We start from the raw sequence: 20,283 nt of genomic DNA on the forward strand, positions 1-20,283 counted from the left end.
CGCATTTCCGGACCTATGTTTATACCAACTTTTTTCTTATTTTTGAATCTTCAATCACTTTTCGAATTAAAGTTTCACCACTTTTGAAACATCCGGTATACTCGGCCTTGAACCGCAAGCGACATTAACGTGATTCATTATAAATGTCTGAAATGAATTTTCATGATTTACAAACATAACCGGGAAATACTTGTTCTCCGAACTAGATAATTCACAAATTATAGTACGATTAGAGAGAGAGAAAGAAACAGAGAGAGAGAGAGAGAGAGAGAGAGAGAGAGAGAGAGAGAAAGCAAAATCAATTCGTTCCATGTGTATGGCTTTATTACATATCATATAATTATTAGCGACGACACGCGTAACTTCATACGGGATGATGTTGCAAATTTATCAGATTTCAGTCGCTGAATTCCTATAATAAAATAGAGTCGAGTTTCTCTTGAGAAAAAGATCAAGGAGGGTATGTGCTAAGAGTTTTGCTATTATAAGCATGTAAAGGAGTGGAAAGATCATATGTGCGTTTTATAAATAAAAGAGCTGAGCGCGTATATACATTTTTTTTTAAATATTATGACAACTTTTATAATATTAAAGTTTATATTTATTTATATAAAATCTTCACACATATGTTATATTATTACATTATATTATTAAATTTTTAGACTAATGCAGGATTTTGTCTTTAATCCTTCGTCAAAATAAGTAACTTTAAACGTTATTCAAGGTTTATTATGTAAATCTGCTTAAATACCGAAACGTTAAAGTGGAAAAACTATAATCCTTATTTTCTTAACAAGAAACAGGTCGAATTTAAATGGAGATTGCATGCGCGTTCAGCGCGTCCCGCGCGTTGTCTCTTGTTTCATGAAAAGTCGCCTTGTCAATCCTCGCGCGGTTGAAGAAGAACTGAATGGAATAAAGTTGCTTTACATATATAACTGCTGCATAAAATAATATTACAAAAGATAACTGTGCGCTCGATATAACTCATAATTCGCTATCATATTTTTCATCGTGTCGTAATTTTTTCCTAGCTTTACTTCGTTGGCATATTATCGCATTTAAATGTAAACAGCCCGTTATTAATCCATCAAATATTAATTGAATCCGCATCGCTTCGACACGTGTATCCCGCCTATACACTGTCACAGAGAAACATTTACGCATACGCCTTTACGGCCGTTAAAGCTTCAACTTTAAGCAACGCCAAGTTTCTTGAGGTCGCCGAGCAGCATATCCATGACCTTGACACATTACAATTAGAGACACCGTTGGCAGTTACAGCGTGTCGCAGTTGTAACTTACTCCAACAACACAACGTGGCCCATAACCGAAGGCGTCGCGTATCGTTTATTCGCGAACTATAAGCCCAAGTTAAATTAGTTTTGTCGTGAGAAATTAATCACGGCGATATAAGCCCGCATAGTAACCTCAACATTATTATTGCTTAAATAATTCTACTTTCATTTTGCACAATTCCATCCACGCAATTCCCCGGATAAAGTATATTACATGAAAATATGAAATTCAACACGGGAAAGAGAAAACTTTTTTATTGGTTAAAATTTTTTCGAATTAATTTGCTAAGAGAGAGAGAGAGAGAGAAAGAGAGAGAGAGAGAGAGAGAGAGAGAGAAACACGTCTCATCGTATAAGCTTGTTATATATCTATATAATATATACTATTATTCTCTTATTATATAATAATATTATCTTACTATACAATATAATATTATATTACTACATAATAATATTATAATAATATTCTCTTATTATTATACTCTTTGTATCTTAGAATTATGTATATTTTTAATTTTAAGCTATGTATATATATACACATTTCTCTCTCTCTCTCTCTCTCTCTTCTCTCTCTCTCTCTCTCTCTCTCTCTCTCTCTCTCTCTCTCTCTCTCTCTTAGACAATAAATTGTTGTCGTAATCTTACTTCGCGAGCTTTTAATCGATTACTATTTTAATCGATAACTTTGAAGATATTGTTAAAATATATAACGAAATACAAAACAAAAAGTTTGAATTGACTATCGAAAATAAACAAGCAAATTAACTTTCCTTTCGATTGAACCCGCTACTTCTGCGCTTACAAAAGAAAAATGCAATTCCCGGATACCCTTTGACCGACTTTTCGCCCTTCTTTCTCCGCGATCGTTTTTTTCGTCACCCTATATCCCATTTTGGCCTCGACACGATTCATTATTTGACTCCGTCGTTTTCGATAATAAGTTGCGGCAGCCTTTATCCTCCCATGGCATTAACGTCGCAACTTTCTGTTACAGCTTAACCCTTACAATTAGTTTTCCTTTCTATAGATACTTATAATCAAATTCTTCAACGAGTATAATTCAATGTCACGTAAAAAACAAAAAAATTGTCAAACTTTTCATTTCTCTGAGATAATGTTTGGAGCTGAATTTTATTATGTTATACAAAACTTATGGAATTTTGTAAGAACCTTGGATTTACGTAAAGTAATTTTGCTGCTGCGTAAAGATTAAATCATTTTTTTCGATAAATATAATTTTTTCGTAAACGTCATATTATATGTATGTCTGTGAAAAGAAAAAGAAATGTGTTTGTTTTATATCTTATTTAGGCATCTCGACAATAGTGTTTGCAATTGCAGACTCCTGAGGGATTCGCAAATGTACTTATTTTTTTCTTCCCCTTTGGGCATACATACTCCCCGATGCTTTTCACATTACCACTACATAGTAATTGTAGAGACGCAAATGTGAGACAAAGCATCGCGTGACTGCAGGTTGATTTGCGAACAGCTTCCGACTCTGTTGCACCAAGTCGTATCGCGAATGGGAGCAACAGGCGATCGTCAACGACCTCGTCTTTCACAGTCTCAAGGGTACAAAGGCAGGAACGGCACATGGGGACGATGCGTGGCGCCGGGCGTAGAGTCGCAGGCTGGTAATCGAAAGATTCCAGGTTCGATTCCGCTCGGGTCTCATCCTCCCATATGACTCAAAAAGAGGTTTTCACACATTATCCTATATAATGCCTATATTGGTTTATCATATATTAATCCTATCCAATACCTATATTAGTTTATCATATATTAACCTATCTAATACCTATACCTAGTTAATGGTGTATAGACAATTCCTTTCGGAAAGTCTCCCAGCCATATCAGAGAAGAAGAAGAAAGGAGCGGCACATCGATCATGCGCCAGTCTGAATTGTATTCATCATGTATGCAATTTAGCGTAATGCACCACCAGCGGAATCGAAGATAGTGGGATATATGCACGAGCGAATTATCGGTTAGCCGGAATACCGAAATTGAATGATTCCATCTCTCGTATTAAATAAGAATATATATCGTATACGCTTATATTCCAGACTTTCGGCGAATAAAAGTTCGCATTGAGAAAGTATAGCATTTAAAATTAAAGAAAATTTCTCTTGAAAATATAAGAAAATCATCTACAACTGCAATAAATTGCTTTGTAATATGGTTTTATAATGCCTCTATTTATTTACGCGAAGTAAACATTGGCATAAAGTTCTTTTTTTTCTGTATCTGCAGCAGTGTTGAAAATTGGATTCAAACGCCAATTATACCGATTAAATCCGCGTACAGCGGATACCTTCGGGGCAAAAAATTCAATGAATTATCTCGTAATTTTTGCGCAACACTGTGTGCTGGCAGTCATAAAAGCTTCATGTAAATAGACATGATGCATTAGCACGAAAACTATCTAGCTAGCAACTATTGAAGCTTTTATGACTGCCGGCGTACAGTGTTGTACACAAATTATAATATACATGTCCATAGTATATGTATATATGTATATATGTATATCATCCAATATAAAAAAAATAGAATAAAATAAAAAAATAAACTATTAAAGAAAATCGGTGATGAATATAATTCATCCTATGACCTAACCTAACTTAATATATGCAAGTGTTACATCTAATAATAATTAAAGATAAGTAAGAATTATACGAGATAAATAATCGAATGCTTGCTGATGTTATCACTCAATGTTTTTTTCCTTTTTTCACGAATGCTATATATGTACGCATCTAGGTCCGGTATGTTTTAAGAAGACATCTGGAAATGGACATCTACTCAATAAATATCGAGACTTTTACAAGCCCTAATATACGTTACAGACGTTTTGGACAGTATGTGACAGATCACTCTGGACGAACTACACGATGGTTTAATAGTCTCTCTCGAGATCTACAGATTGCTTGTTGCTCCATTCCTCCAAGTCGGCAGGTATTGGCCAGAGACCGGTCCAGATTTCTAACTAACCGGCAAACAATTCGTCTATTGTCGTATCTTTTCCTCCCTTCCTTTTTCCCCAAGTTTTCCTCTTCCGATTGTTCTTACACGTTTATTCCCGTCCTCCATATATCTCTTCAGTCTGTTTACGCTCGTTCGCTTCTTCGCCTGCTGCTCGTCCCTGCTGCACTTTCGCGACGATCAATACTCACCTGCACCCTGGAGGAGACAGAGGCGTGGGTGCCGTTCGTAGCATTGCGTGTTCCGCGAATGGCAGACGAGACCTCGCCAGCTTGGGCGGCTAGATCATTTCCATCTCTACGTGACAGACAGCGGTCGCATAAATCCCGAACCGCCTGAAACTACATAATTATGACCACGATTGATGTAATCGAAACGCTGGAATATGATTAATCGAACGATATTTCCCAACGGCATCATTGATGACCGAGTTCAACTTCATTATAATCTCGTATGATATATATTATACATTGAATAAACTATTGTCTCTTTTTAACGATATTTCATATGACAATTATATAAAAGTTTAACGTTGTAGAAACGTTACAGGTGTCGTACTCACTTCCACAATACCGCGCGTTCCTCATATCTCTTTGTGGAAAAATATTTCAACATTTCAAGCTCGCCCGTGTGCAGAACGGGAGAAAAGAATTTATGACAGTAATCTACTTTTCTCGTTGAAATCCATTATTGTAATTTTCATTACTGTAATTTAAATCACTACCTTCCCAGGTAGCAAGGTGTCGTCATTATAACATTGTTTTTTAGTCGCTGGTTACGTCAAAATCACCTTTGAAACGATATATAAGTGATGTTAAAATGACGGTCCTAAGTAACAGACCGTTGACGTCATATCTATGACGATAAAATGACGACATTTCTCTAATATAAGATGACGTATAAAATTGGTGAATCTTTGGCTACTTCTCAAAATTTACCGATCTTTCAATAGTACAGATCTATCGCATTTTTAACTCTTTATCAAATAGAATAATAAACATAGAATTATTATAAAATATATTAATGGAATTACAAATGTAATAAATATGATTTATATAAATACATATCGATAATACATATAAATACATATAGATAAATATCCGGAAAAGTTAAAATCATCTGTTTATATATATATAAACAGATGATTTTAACTTTTCCGGATATTTATCTATCTAATTTCTAAACTATCAGTCTAATATCTGAATTCCCTATATTGGAATTGCATAGGAATAATTACATTTTTGATCACCTGCCAGTTGTTCTTTGCAAGCTTTCTCATGACTGAAACTCAAATACGAGATGGGGCGCATCGCGCGTCGCATAGCGGCTAATAAATGAACTAGCGACTGAAGTATGAACTATCTTTTTGTAAAGTTTTGAAATGTTGCGCGCAGTAACATTTTTCATGAAATATTAAATAAATAATGATTTTAGACATAAATAAACATGCACATCAAATTCAATTATATTAATATCAAACAATATTTCATAATTTTGTAATATAATAATACCGTATTTTCAATGGTTTTGAACAGAAAGTCATGTAAACTTTATAAATATTATAAAATACATTTATTATTTTCCTTATATAAATACGTTAATTTTAATATTGACGTATTTACAACATTAGTTAATTGATCAGTAAATAACCTTAAAAAGACGATTGCACTTTTTTCCCTATAACGTTAATTAATTACGAATGTAAATACAGATCCGGTCTGTCGATGTCAAAAGCGAGATAGAATGTTCGCATAGGTAAATTATATTTTTTCAAATAAGCTGAATCGTAATTGCGATTATACACAATAGACCGTTTGTCTCCATACAATTTGGCCGGATAATTGGTCATTTAGGCAATGTGTCGATTACACAATTATCCAATCATGCTTTAGTTACTGACTTGGGCAAATTGAATCAAATTTTCCCCCTTGATATCGTTAAGAATTTGTTTTAGCGATAAAAAAGTATTTTTCTGGAATAACGCGTCTCTCGCAGCTTTCATACAAAACCGACGCTAGACACAAAAAAAATTGTTCTACGGCGACGTTTCCGTCCGGAAGATATGAGAGCGCCGACGTGTCATACGGCACATAAAACATCTTATCCTCATGCCGCGGCTGTGCGAGACCGTATATTTTATAATAGTAATTTATCATAAAGTTCGAAAATAGCACGCAATGTGGACACGTCTACAAACGAATTACGCGTCACGCATTATATGAGACTTTTGCCGTTACAAAACATCAGTCCTTCTCCGTGAGGTCTCTTTTTTATAAAGAAATGCGGTTTTGCAAATGTAAGAGATTAAACGTTAGAAAAACATGTTTCATTAAAACAAAAGTTGTATAATTGAGTAATAAAATTTATAAAATGTATAAATACAAATCGATTTTTTTTTATCTTGTTGCTTCTTGACAGATTTATTAAAAAAACGGATATTATCTATAATATTTATATTTAGAAAGGAAACATTTGGAGAGAGGACAATTTTGAAAAAATTTTCGACTCTGCTAAAATTTTAACAATAGAAGATTTTATTTGAGAAATGCGTAGAAATCCGAGAAACTATTTTAGAGATTGTGCGACCCATCGATTATTTCGCTAAATCCGAAACACAGACACGAAGGCATACAATATTCATAAATTGAATTTGCGCCTGCTAAATTAAATATATAACAAAATTACATTAAGTTTCAAAACGGGTCGATGCGCGCGCAGCTCTTTAACTCATTTTGAGCAATTTCCATTCGCAATGTGAATTTTAATGCGAATACTATTCCTTTGGCTCTTATTTCCTTTGGTTCGTGTGAATTTTCCAGATATGAGAGGAATGATAACAAGATAAAATTAGAATAAAATTTGTTAACTTGTATTATTTAAACAAATTACATTTAGTAACAATGTTTTTAAAGGATCACAGACTACGAACGCGTATTTTATTTATATGATCATTTATTTGCATACCGAGTGCAAACTTATAGTTCTCCGCAAAGAGTTACACGTCAGGTTTGAACTTGGTAAACTTTATACGTATAGCCCGATCCATTAGAATATGTAAGTGCATATTAAAAGCGGAGATACGTATTTCAAAACTTTACGTTGCAAGGGGTAGTGCACATGTCACGTAAACTGAACCTGACACGCGTAAACGACCATAATCACGGATCGATGCTCTTATATCTTCTTTTTCGCCTTTTCCATGTTATACCATGCATTTTATTAATATCCGTTCGCGCGTTGGAGCGATTGTTTATCATAGTTCACAGATATCGCGTCGTCTTTATTAATAGTAATATTTTCTACGTACACGACGTAGAATGGTAGAATAAAGAACGGTGACTTGCCGTGGGATAATAAAGGAATAATTGAAGCTGCGAAGCGACAAAAATGACGGTACGTTGCGGATTATGTAATTTTCAAAGTATTTTGAAACACGTTCGTTAAAAGCATATAACATATATCATCATCTAATGCCTTGGAATAGTTGAATTTAATGTAATACATGTCTCTGTAGAATATATGCCGGTTTCCGTTACATAATCTCCCGTCAGAATTCTCTTGTGACTGTCCAGGATGCGCTCATACTTGCTCATTTTATTGCACAAGTTTTATTTTTATTTTTATTTTTTCTAATACATAATTTTAGATATCTTCTTTAAGTATTTTTGCTGAATGATTTAAAAAATTGAGATGTATGCGCAAATTGGATTCTCTTATTGAAACGGAAGAAGCTCGATTTAAGAAGTTTTTGTTTTGTGCATGTTTTCAGAATAATGTAATGGGACGGAAATATTACGACATATTAAATGAAAAGATTAAATGCGACACACTGAACATTATACAGAATGTTCCGGAACAATCTTCCGTCCGTAAAATGACGTATTCCTGATACAATTCTAAGACGATTTTTCCTTTACCAAAATTTGAATTGAAGCGTAATTTTGGAGTTATAAACAAAAATAGATAGCAAATCACGCGTCGAGTACAGAAGGCAGGCAGGAGCGGCGCGCCGCGCCGCAGCTGACCGTCCGGCGTGTGATTACCACCGCATGAGTCGTTAACTATTTTATCTTATAACACAATATTTGTGAAAAAGAGAGAAAAAGAGCGAGAAAAAAAGTGTATGCGTACGTGCGCGCATGTGTATAAACGTCTGTCTGTCTCTCCCTCTCCCCCCCTCTCTCTCTTCCTCCCTCCCTCCCTCCCTCCCTCTCCCTCTCCCTCTCTCCCTCTCACCCTATCTCCCTCCCTCCCTCCTTCCCTCCCCCCCCTCTCTCTCTCTCTCTCTCTCTCTCTATCTCTATCTCTGTCTCTGTCTCTTTCTTTCTTTTACGCACACACTCCGCTATACACACATCACGTGTAGCAATCAGCTGATTGTAGCGTCCGATGACCGGCGATCCGAAACAACTTTTGTTAAAGTGACATTATTTTAAGAAATATGTATTCCTGACATAATTCTAAGAGATTTTCTTCTTTATGAAAATTTCATATAAAGCATAATTTTATGTTATAAGATAAAATAGTTAGCGACTTATGCAGTGGTAATCACACGTCGAACGGTGAACTGCGGCGCGCCGCGCCGCTCCTGCCTGCCTTCTGTACTCGACACGTGATTTGCTAACTATTTTTGCTTATAACTCAAAAATTACGCTTCAATTCATATTTTGGTAAAGGAAAAATCATCTTAGAATTGTATCAGGAATACGTCATTTTATGGACGTCATTTTATTGTTCCGGAACACCCTGTGTATACATTTATTATTATATTATATATTAATATTAATATTATCAATTATTAACATATTTGACATATTTACATTTTAGGAAATATATCCGAACACACGTATTGTATACAATATATATCTCTAGGTACATTCACTGAAATAAATGCATATTGTTAGCGGTAATGAAGGATTTATGCTCAAAGTAAAAATGCGAGGGATTGATCGGAATATGTTGGAAAGCAATATAATCTTGGCTATACGAGTCTCTTCTTGCTAAGAAAATATTTTAGATGCATAAAGCGAATGCATAAGTACAGAAAAGAATACAGATAGAATTTTACGAAAATCGAGTCGCGTTTCCAGCGATGCGATATTTTTGATAGCGATATCGTATTTTTATTATTAGTCGATAAATGAAAGGCAATTTTGGATAGAATATATATATATATATACAGCTGTATTTCGAACAATTTATTGTGGATAATAGTTACATAATATTCGATATATACTTTCATAATACATATTATAATAGTTTATTATGTTTATTAAAATCTTGGAATTTGATTAAATAACGATATCTTATTTTACAAAACAGTTATTAACATTTACAAAATAATATTTGATTTCCAGATAACAATACAATTTTTTCTTTATTTACATTTATATATTTATTTTTTACAGATATGTTTGCATCACAATTTAAATTATCTAAACTAGTTTATGTTGAATATATTAATAATTTTCGCAGGGAAACAATGATCTTCGCGGAATGATATTTCGAGCGTTAGCACTATCTTTTTGCCATATTCGAATCATCGATGACGGTTTTCAATTCGTAAACGATTGTTGGAACGTTTAGAATCGGTACAAGATATCTCGTCATCTTCCGGTTCTTCGTTTTTCGCATTTTCCGATCCTTCCCTGACGGAACGGCAGTATCAACTCTGGTCGATCTATTTTTACAAATAGATACAAAGGAAACACGCGTTATTCACAAAGATACGTATTCTTCGAAGCGTGAATAATTTCCTATGTATACGCCGATGTTTATGTAAATATTAAATTGAAGATACGACACTCTCTAAGAGATAGAGAGAGAGAGAGAGAGAATAATGTTTGTGCGCCATTGAAGTATTACACATGAGATTGATCGCCCTTACAAAAGTGACGTTTCGTATCTATTGATAGTATTCTCGATGGATCGAACAAGCCATGTGCGAGGGAAACTTTGAATACCGACATTTTGCATTGCAAATAGTGCGCATTGTATGTCGGGATAAAATATTGAAATATCCGAATATACGCTTCGCGGAACGATACAATGCGTTCGAGAACGCAAATTGCGTCCGATGATGATATATGACTTATTAGATCGTCGCGAAATTAACGATGACGTTTGAACAATTTGTATAAGTCAGCGTAACGTGCGCGCGTATTACCGTAATTACTGCAGTATAAAAAACAGTCGATCTCTATATGACGTGATTAATAATCTGATAACTGACGTTTCGGCAATTGCTGTAAGATATTGTATATTAAATATCGTATCAAATTACGCACAAATAAAGATCGACGCATTATTCTGCTCGTGTTGCGTTTTTGCTTTTCGTATTTTATCATACATTATTTCAATCATTGCCAATGCTGAAGTTTTTTTCGAAGTATGAGCAATATCAGTTTCCGTCTCGACTAATGGCGATTGAAAATCTCGCAAGGGATCATCGGCATTGCAATTTATTTCATGTTTTCCCCGCTCGGCTCTTGTTCTCTTCACGGTGGAACGCTAACGGAATAACTCTCGCAGCGCTTCCGTCTGCTCTTTGTATTTCTTTTTAAAGCCAATCTTCGGCCTCGAGATTTTCAGCCAATACTGATTTCTTTCGGGGAAAATTATTATTGATTTTCACTTGTTTCGCGCTGAACACGCGCATTTTTCTCTCTTCACCATCCGCAAAAGTCGGTTATCGCTGGTTACCTTCTGACCGATATTTTTCAAATTTATCAACTCTAATAAGCGCTCAATATCGACAGCATTAATAGGAATTAAGTTTTGCATACGCGAGAGTAACTTGATCTTTTTTCTATTTTTCATTGCAGAATTCTTATTTCTACAAAATTAGTTTCGCTTTTGTAGCTATCTCCTCGCCTCTCCTCCCCTTTCGATTTTAAATCGTACAAATGAATTTTATAAATTTCACGACATGATCATGCCTACTTTAAATCGAATGCGCATTATTCAACTTCTTATCTCACTTGATGATGCGCAGTCGAATGGTTGCAAGACGCTGGTAAATAAATCTTTAATGCGATTGAATCTGCCAGCCAACCGGAATTCGTTAGCTCTTCTCTTGCGATCTTTAATGATGCACGCGGATGCCCTGATTTCTTTACCGGATAGATGTCTTTACCGGAATGAAACGGATTATCAACGTTATTTGAATTTTATCTGGTATCCGGCCGATATACCGTGCAGCATTTGCAAAGAAAAACTTTCGGCACAAAAATGCATTTAACACGTGCACATAAAAACAGTTATACGGTCTATATTCCATATTCTAACACAAATATCTATTTCTTTCGCTCCGCCATAATTAAGGTAAAGGCAGAGAAAGAGACAGAAGAAAATAAATAAATCGAGATATAACAATACGCGTATAAAGACATAATTACTGAGGATTTGCCAAAATACTTACACGAGAAGAAGAAAAGAAATGATAGATGTTTAATAGTAAGATATAGAGGAAGAGAGTATAACACATATGCTAAGGAAATGCCAGGTGACAAGGAGTGAAATACGAATTGACGAATTTCTTAGTGAGGAAGAAAAAAGATTAGAAGTAATGAGAAAGATCGAACAGGAAAGAGGAAAGAAACAAGGAATGGAAGAAGGTTAGATAGATTAAAAAGATTAAAAAGATTAAAAAGAGATAGCAATAAATAGCTAAAGATTAACAGTTTTCAATTTACTTTGGGTTTGAAATGTTAAAAATATTAAAAATTTTGTATTTCGGGTTTGTGTGTGCGATTCTGATTTTAATTTTGAACTTATGATTTCGAGTTTGATTTCAAACCAAGATTTACAAGTACATTTTATGTTTCAAATATTTTAATATCTTAATATTTTTAATGTTTAATGTTCTAATGTTATAATGTTGCAATGTGTTATTTTAATTTAATTAAATTTATGGTAATGTGTGTAAAAGTGTTAAAATGTAAAAATGTAAAAATGCAAAGATGTAAACCGAAAGTCATCCTAAGCCGCAAGGCAAGGATTATGAATAAATCAATATATATAAAAGATTGTTTGGAAATGTAACAAGAAACCTGTCGCGTTTATATCTAGGCCTGACAGGATCAAGCAAATATCAGACGCGCAAGAAACGAGGCATTCTCGTTGCCGAATTTTCCGACGATATCGAGTTGGCAAGTTTCTTCCTACTTACTTTGCTGATCTTTCTCTTCTATCGAAGAAACGACGACGGCGAGACATTCTCCCCCTTCTCACTCCGTACATCCTCATAAATCCCGACAAACATCTCCCATTATCAAGAAACGCTGGACGTCTTCGAGCACGGAGTACACATTGCATATAGCTCTTTGAAGAAAATGAAAGATCATTACCCACATGTATTTCTAAGATGACATTTTGAGAAATTGTTGCTGCGTCTTTTAATGATACCAATTTGTACGAGGTATCTGTATACGCGAGCAATGTGCGGAAAGATACAATAATGTGGATTTTTCTAAAGAACAATGCATTTCAGGATATAAGATGAACGCATTTCATGTAAAAATATTCTAAAAATGAGAAATAATATTTTACATTTCAAAATATTTGGACTATAACAAATAGTATAAATATTTGATAATCGAGCATTTCAAATACGCTAGAGATTTAAATCTATTCGAGATATTCGAATATCTATAGCTCTGTTTGCAAGAGTTATTCAAATATTCAGAATTTTTTCAACGTTTTGGCTATAATACAATTTTTCGCGACGCGACACGTCGCGCGAACATTTTTGTTCAATTTTGTCTGTTCGCTCGATTTTTATTTAAATACAGTAAGAGGGACAAATTGTTCGGTGACTATTTTACGAACGGAGAGAGCCGGCTCGTTCAGAGGAGCACTTTGCTCAAGCGGTCGATCAACCCATATCGAAAGTAGTTCGTATACATAGTTTGGATTCCTGCAAATCACTGCCGCCCTAAAAGAGAAACTCTTCGTGCATTAGCGAGGAGATAGATTAACGGTTTGACTGAGCGATTAACGAAGATGACGAAAATTAACAGCATTACAATCGATTGTCATGTAATAATTGTTATCTTCAAAAGGTGAAAAGTGTAAAAACTACAAAGAATGATGTAATTTCAAATTATTTTAATTTTTAGATACTTGATAAAAAAATTGCAAAATTATTGAGAGTATTCTGTTTAATAGTAATATATAAATATATATGTATATATATAAATATACATATATAAATAAAAGATATATATATATACAAGATGTCCGGTAAAGATTGTGCTAACGCTCGTGAGCGGGTAGAGCACAGTAAACTGAACAGAAAAGTCCTGTAACATTTTTTTCTATAACGCTTAATAAAGGAGTTATTATTGAATAAAGTCTGCCAATCAGCTCCGACTTTTAACCGGACGCACGTCGGTGATCCACCCGTTTGATAGTGTGCGCCGTAGTGACGGAGCGTTCACGCACACTATTAGGCACACGGCTGAAGGTCGGCGCTGATTGGCAAACTTTACTCAATAATAATTTATTTATTAAGCGTTATAGAAAAAAATGTTACAGGACTTTTCTGTTCAGTTTATTGTGCTCTACCTGCTCACGAGCGTTGGCACAATCTTTACCGATATATACACCCTGTGTATATATATATATATATATATATATATATATATATATATATATATATGTACAGATAGAGCACAGTAAACTGGACAGAAAAGTCCTATAACATTTTTTTCTATAACACTTAATAAAGAAGTTATTATTGAATAAAGTCTGCCAATCAGCTCCGATCTTTAGCCGGGCGCCTGGTAGTGTGCGTGAGCGCTTTGTCGCTACGGCGACGTAACTACCAGATGGGCGGTTCACCGACGTGCGTCCAGCTAAAAGTCGACGCTGATTGACCAAACTTTACTCAATAATATCTCCTTTATTAAGCGTTATAGAGAAAAATGTTACAGGACTTTTCTGTTCAGTTTACTGTGCTCTACCCTCTCACGAGCGTTGGCACAATCTTTACCGGACACCCTGTTATATGAAATATATATATAAATTGTTACAAAAAAATGAAACAATAACTATGATTGAATATATTTGTATATGTAAAATACGAAAAAAAATAATTGACGAAATTCAACTATAAAATATTATTTGGAGATATTATTAATCAAACTTTCATATTGCGGCGAATTAATTTTGAGCACTACGGTTACATGAAGATCGTACTTTGAATCTATAAATTTTCCGCAATTCCGAGAGTTTTGCGGCATATTTGCATACCGAATGCAATTCCATCTTGTAGCAGCTCATGAATAATTATCAAATCGCCCCGATCGAGATTCATCGCGCTTTTCCGATTTGATTCGTTCATCAATATTACACTTTTACGATCCATTGCGGCGCGAGGAAGAGCGTTTCTTGCGATCTTAATTTGAATCGCGTCGATTATCCGGCGATTCTCCACGACAACTTCTCCGCGGCAACTATAACGTACAAGTCGTTTAACACGATCAACAATGAATCTCATTCTGACTGCGAGTCCATTTATATTTTTAAAAGCAATGAGCCACGGGGATTCAACCGATCGCTTTGATGACTCTTTCGCCAATTCTCGCTTACCCGCAAAAGAATCAAACTAAATTAATCGTTCTCATCTTTCTACTAATAGCGAAATTTGATTTAAAATGACGAATGCTTCTTCGTCTCCTCTATTTTTTCTACGAAATTTTAATATAAGTTATATAATAGATTTTTTTATCTTTTTATAGGTTTTAACATAGGTTTTATAAAAAAGAGAAAGAGGTTTTTTTATAATATAGACTCTATATAGATTTTATATATAAACTTTTATAAATCTCGAATATGATTATTGATATTTTCTTCTAACGATATTATTTCACACAAAAGCTATACAAATCATAACATCACATTCAACAATCACGTTTGAAGAGACTTTGTCGCGTTATCCGCGTATTTGTTTAAACTGGAAAACGGATCGAACGACCCCGATCATTTATATATTTTTCACTACAAACTGTGAATGCAAATGCGCAAAGATTGTAGCGAAATAATTTGAAAATTGAACTTAATATTAATTCACATGAAAACAACTTTTAATTACTGTCTCTCAATATGAAAAATCAAAGCACTTTTAAACGCACAAAGAAGATATAATTAGCACCGATAGCAACGATCGTTTTATTGACGTCACTTAATTAACAATAGGTCAATAAAACTGCTTTTTTACACTTTTCTACAGTGCCTGGAGTGTTTTATGTGATAAGAATAATTGTCTGTAGACCGTTACTCACAGTGCATTACTGAAAACTCTGATTTATGATTATAGTAAAGAAGATTTTCCTTACGTCGCTTTTTCGTAAAGCTTATTAAAATTAATGCATTATTTTTTGAAATGCCTGAGAATCGCGAGTAAAGAATATCTGACAATGTCGTATTTTTTTTACTCGTTTTAGCTAACATGATTTATAAACAACCCCTATTATCTTTTTCTTCACAATATTCCTATTAAAATATAATAGTATCTGCTATCTTCTATAATGCATCGACTAAAACCTTTAATTGAATTATTGGATAGAGCAATGATAAAAATGAATGCCATGTAATCGTATCACTTTGTTCACGTTACTACTAACATAAGGCAGCCTGTTTCCGCGCGGATTTTACCTTTCTTCGTTTTATCGAAGTTGTAGCATGCGCTCGGCGACCGGCGCATCGTCAAAAAAATCGATTTAGCTACCGTGAAGTTTTCTATCTTCCCCGTGGAAGTCGTAGATAAAAGCAGTAGGTAACATTTCGAAAAGCTGGCATAGAAACCACGGATGAATTATTCGAACTATTGTTTCTGTTTTTGTGATCCATTTAATCTGTATTCGCGGCAATAGTGATAATCTTTTAATACTTTTAATACATACCTTGAAAAAACTCTCATGGGATTATTAATTTACACATGTTATATTTATATATTATTTATTTACTTCGTAATGTGATATGGTATTGTATAAGCAATGCATGTGATTACATATTTTATTGTTATATTTTATAAAAATCTTGAGAATAAAACAGCGATTTTTTTTACTCCATTTTGCATTATTTCTATTATACTAATAATCGAATATCTAGAATGCTTCAAAAATTTGTATACGAAAAATGTAAAACCCGTTACATATAATATCCATCTGTAATACTTGCATTATAACCATCGTTCATATGGTGGAAATAAAAAAAAAATAATAATAAAATAGAAAGTAAAAATAGTTTTGAATGCGCATAGTTGATATTTTGATAATGAAATACGACTGATACAAAAACTCGTTTTGCGATATATCGAAATAAAAATGAGGTTACAAGAAGAATTGTAGTAACATTTTTGTAAATCTATATTGTAACTTGTGCACAACATTGATGAATAAAAAATATATTACAGCTAAAATACACTGTTAATTTGACGTATAGAATACATTTATTGTTGTGCATTTATAATGTTGATCGATAAAATTACGCTCAAAACGGCTGAGTAATGATGATAACAATGGCATTGTATTTAATTCTCGAAAACTTTAGATATTTGTCAGTAATTATTTAATTATTTTTAACGTCACGTTACATTATCGAATCGTTTTGTTTAAATGAATTTTACAAAATTCGCAGCAGACAAAAAGATATAATGCTATAATATCTTTTCTTTCGAGGTTTTAATGCACAATACACGTTCATTGGTTTTTTTTACGAGTATGATTAAATTCCGTCTGAACGAGTTAACAAGAAACTCGGAATTTCTGTTCGTGAAACTGTGTAAGAAAACGTATCTCTCGGAGTTGCAAGAGTTAAAGTTGGAGAGGCGGTCTTAACCGCGTTTGCGAAATGAAGCCGAGTATAGTCCCTTTTTCTCATCAAATTATCTCGTGTTGCCGTATTCGCTGCGATGAAATTCAAAGGGAAGCGCTTGCGAAGAAAAATCAGTTGATTAGATCCCACACTTAAAATGAAGCAGCCAAACTTGATGAGGATCTATCGTACTGTTGAATTAACGAACCTAGCGAGTGAAGGTGAGGTGAGTGGAAAATGGGAACCCTCTCGACAGAGAGGTTGCCCTTTTCAAGTAATTTGTTGACACTCTTGAATAGGATCGCATTAAACGAAACTATTGGTGGTTTCTATGGTCGGTACGTGTGTGCGCATTTATCCGCGATCAAGGACGATCGAGTTAAATTTTACACAGCAAATTGTGCGAATAAAATATTTTTGGGAGAAAATAAAGGTGTTTATATTTTTTTGAGTAAAAATGAGAGGCAAAAGAATAGTCCATATTTTTTTTATACAAATTATTTTTCGTTTCCACTACTCACATTTGCCTCGTACTTCGCCTCATACTTAAATGTTTTCCGTCATCGTTCTGCCGTGGCACGTAGCAGTAAGTTTACTTTCGCAGATATTAAATACTTTTCCTTACTTGTATGTTTAGGTATACAATATTTGTTACAACTTGTAGAGAATCGCTTTAACCTCAAATATAGATAAGAGGATTTTACAAACAAATTTTTTGCGTTTATTTATTACTTTTCGAAATAATTCCTGCGATAACTAAAAGAAATAACAATTGCTCCATTTTGTTCGTACAATTTAATATTTCTTTTTTCTCAGACACTTAGACAGAACGAGTCACGTGAAAACCGAGATGTTATTTTCACTGTATGTACGAGTTGAGTAACAAAGATATTTCTTGTCTACAAAATGGATTCTTTCTCATTCTTTCTTTCTTTATTATCTGCTTTTTTCCATATTTTCCAGACTCAGAAATAAAGTTTTATACAAGCGAAAGACATACGAGATGTCCCAGAACCGCCATCCTCATTTTTGATGACAATTTTTTTGCAGTAAATTTCCTCTATCTTCCTCTCTCTCTCTCTCTCTCTCTCTCTCTCTCTCTCTCTCTCTCTCTCTCTCTCTCTCTCTCTTCATCTATCTATCTATCATTTTTTTTGTAATATTTTTCGATTTTTTAGTTTCATTGCAATTTTATGTAATTATTTCATAATTATTCACATTCGTATCTTTTTCTCTAAGAGATTTAATATTATTAAATTTTAATTTACTTATAATTTTCAAGAAGTCTTATTTTATCTTAGATTATTTTATACTTATTGTTTTATACCTTTTATACTTATTGTTTTATACTTTTTATACCTTTTATACTACAAAATTATTTTTTACTTGTATTGCAATAACAGAGACATTTTCGCGCGATAAAAGTACATATAATGCTAGAAATCTACTTTATATCCCGTAACTAGATTCGAGGTCTTTCAATCTAATTTGAAAATAATTAGCTCGTTATACGATACTTTGAAATTCGCATTTTTGCAGCCGCAACCTAAAACAACGATTGGAAGGTTACAATCGTGATTCCGCACATTATAAGTTGTCGTGTGTCACAATTTATTTCCCTCGCTATCTTGGCAGCTCGACAAAGAGGCCTCTGCTGAGAACACATAAGTAGCTCAACAGGTAGCTTTGAGAATCCCGCGCTCTTTTCTCTCTCTTCTTTCCCGTATTTTTCTGCCGTTCTTTCATATTTTACCATGCTACGCCGGCGAGCTGTCACGTCTACACGCGTGGATTGCTCTTCAAGGTTGATACTTTCCATGCCGCTACACCCTTTGACATCGAATTTGATTGAATTTTGGCGGCGCGTGTATCTACCCATGAGCGATTTGTTTATCGTATCATCACGGTCATTTTACATAGCCGAGTTTTTATAAAATATCAATCTCAGATGCGTTTGCAACAGTCGCACGATGTGAAGTAATCTCTTTAAAAACTTTGTCTCTGAGTATATAAAGACTTTTTTTCTAAGAAAAGCTAGTAAAACTAATATTATGGGAAAATGTCAATGAGATATTTATAATTTTATCCTATGACATACAATTATAACAGATAAATATTAATTGTTTTCAATAAAGTTCTTTTTTATTTATTTCCAATTTCTATGAAAGAGTTCGAACTAATAATTTACCGTCATTGCAAACAGATAAAGAAATAAAAGAAAAAAACATGACAATTTTTATAGAGATTATTTACTACGTTATATTATCAGCTGAATTTATTTAGTTATCAAATTTTACTGTCAAATTTGTACTGTTTCAAAGACACATATATCGAGAAAAAGTTATTTATCGCAATCATTAATATTGCCTGGTAATTCATTCGACGCTCGTTGAGGCATAATGATACGAACGATACATCTCGAAACAGTAAATAAAATGTGATTCGACGCAAACATCGGGTGGACACTATGCAATCAGATGCGGTTCGTGAATATGAAAAAAAAAAAAAAAAATACGCAATCAACGCGCTGTCACAATTCATTGATAGCAAGTCACAAATTGCGCCTTCTCGCTTCATCTTTGATTTATTATATCGTGAATTTTAAAGATTACATTAAATGAAATAGAAATTTAAGATTTTTTATCGTGGTTGTAACTGCGTCTTTTTGCCTTCTCTTTCCTATTCTTCTCTCTTATCATAACGAAATTTTAAACTCTCCTCCTTAGTTTTAGGGAGTTCAGCTTTGAACGGATACTGAATCGAAAAATGCCTCACGAACAAAAGATTCTTCTTCGTTGTCCTGTTTTCTACGAGATCCATGCGAGATTCGAACGTCTTGACCTGTTCTGTCAAAGTCAAAGGTACACCCTTCATTCTCGCAGGATTTCGTGATCCTGATTGTCTTGCATTCAACTCGTCCGCCATTTGTCTCGACGTTACTAGAACACTCTTCAATTGATTGTTTTAAAGAGGGCGATGTTTTCTCTTCGTCGTCGATGAAATGCTTGGATTCTATGTAACACGTTCTGAAGGTCGTATGTGATTCCCGTGATAAAAATTCCGCCAGTTCATCGTCGAGCATGCCTCGACTTGAAACATCTGTACGAGACTCAGTACTCTGCGTTGATTGCTTCTGAAAGATCTCGCACTGTCCAAGTACTCTGCGTTGATACCACTGCTT

The 20,283-nt window shown here is 34.0% G+C and overlaps 2 protein-coding genes across 3 annotated transcripts in view; one reads left to right on the forward strand and one right to left on the reverse strand.

The window, feature by feature from the left end:
* Positions 1-20,283, forward strand: part of LOC138931925 (uncharacterized) — a 93,988-nt gene that overhangs the window by 51,540 nt on the left and 22,165 nt on the right. The window lies entirely within an intron of this gene.
* LOC138945051 (outer dynein arm-docking complex subunit 4) overlaps positions 19,801-20,283 on the reverse strand; it is a 6,416-nt gene continuing 5,933 nt past the window's right edge. The window contains exon 4 of the mRNA XM_070316234.1: positions 19,801-20,201. Within this exon, the coding sequence (XP_070172335.1) occupies positions 19,840-20,201 (362 nt within the window). The 3' untranslated portion in view covers positions 19,801-19,839. The remainder of the gene's footprint in view (positions 20,202-20,283) is intronic.

Source organism: Polyergus mexicanus, unplaced genomic scaffold (genome assembly GCF_030449975.1).
Source record: "Polyergus mexicanus isolate NDT 795.1 unplaced genomic scaffold, iyPolMexi1.0 SCAF_3, whole genome shotgun sequence".
Taxonomy (NCBI): Eukaryota; Metazoa; Arthropoda; class Insecta; order Hymenoptera; family Formicidae; genus Polyergus; species Polyergus mexicanus.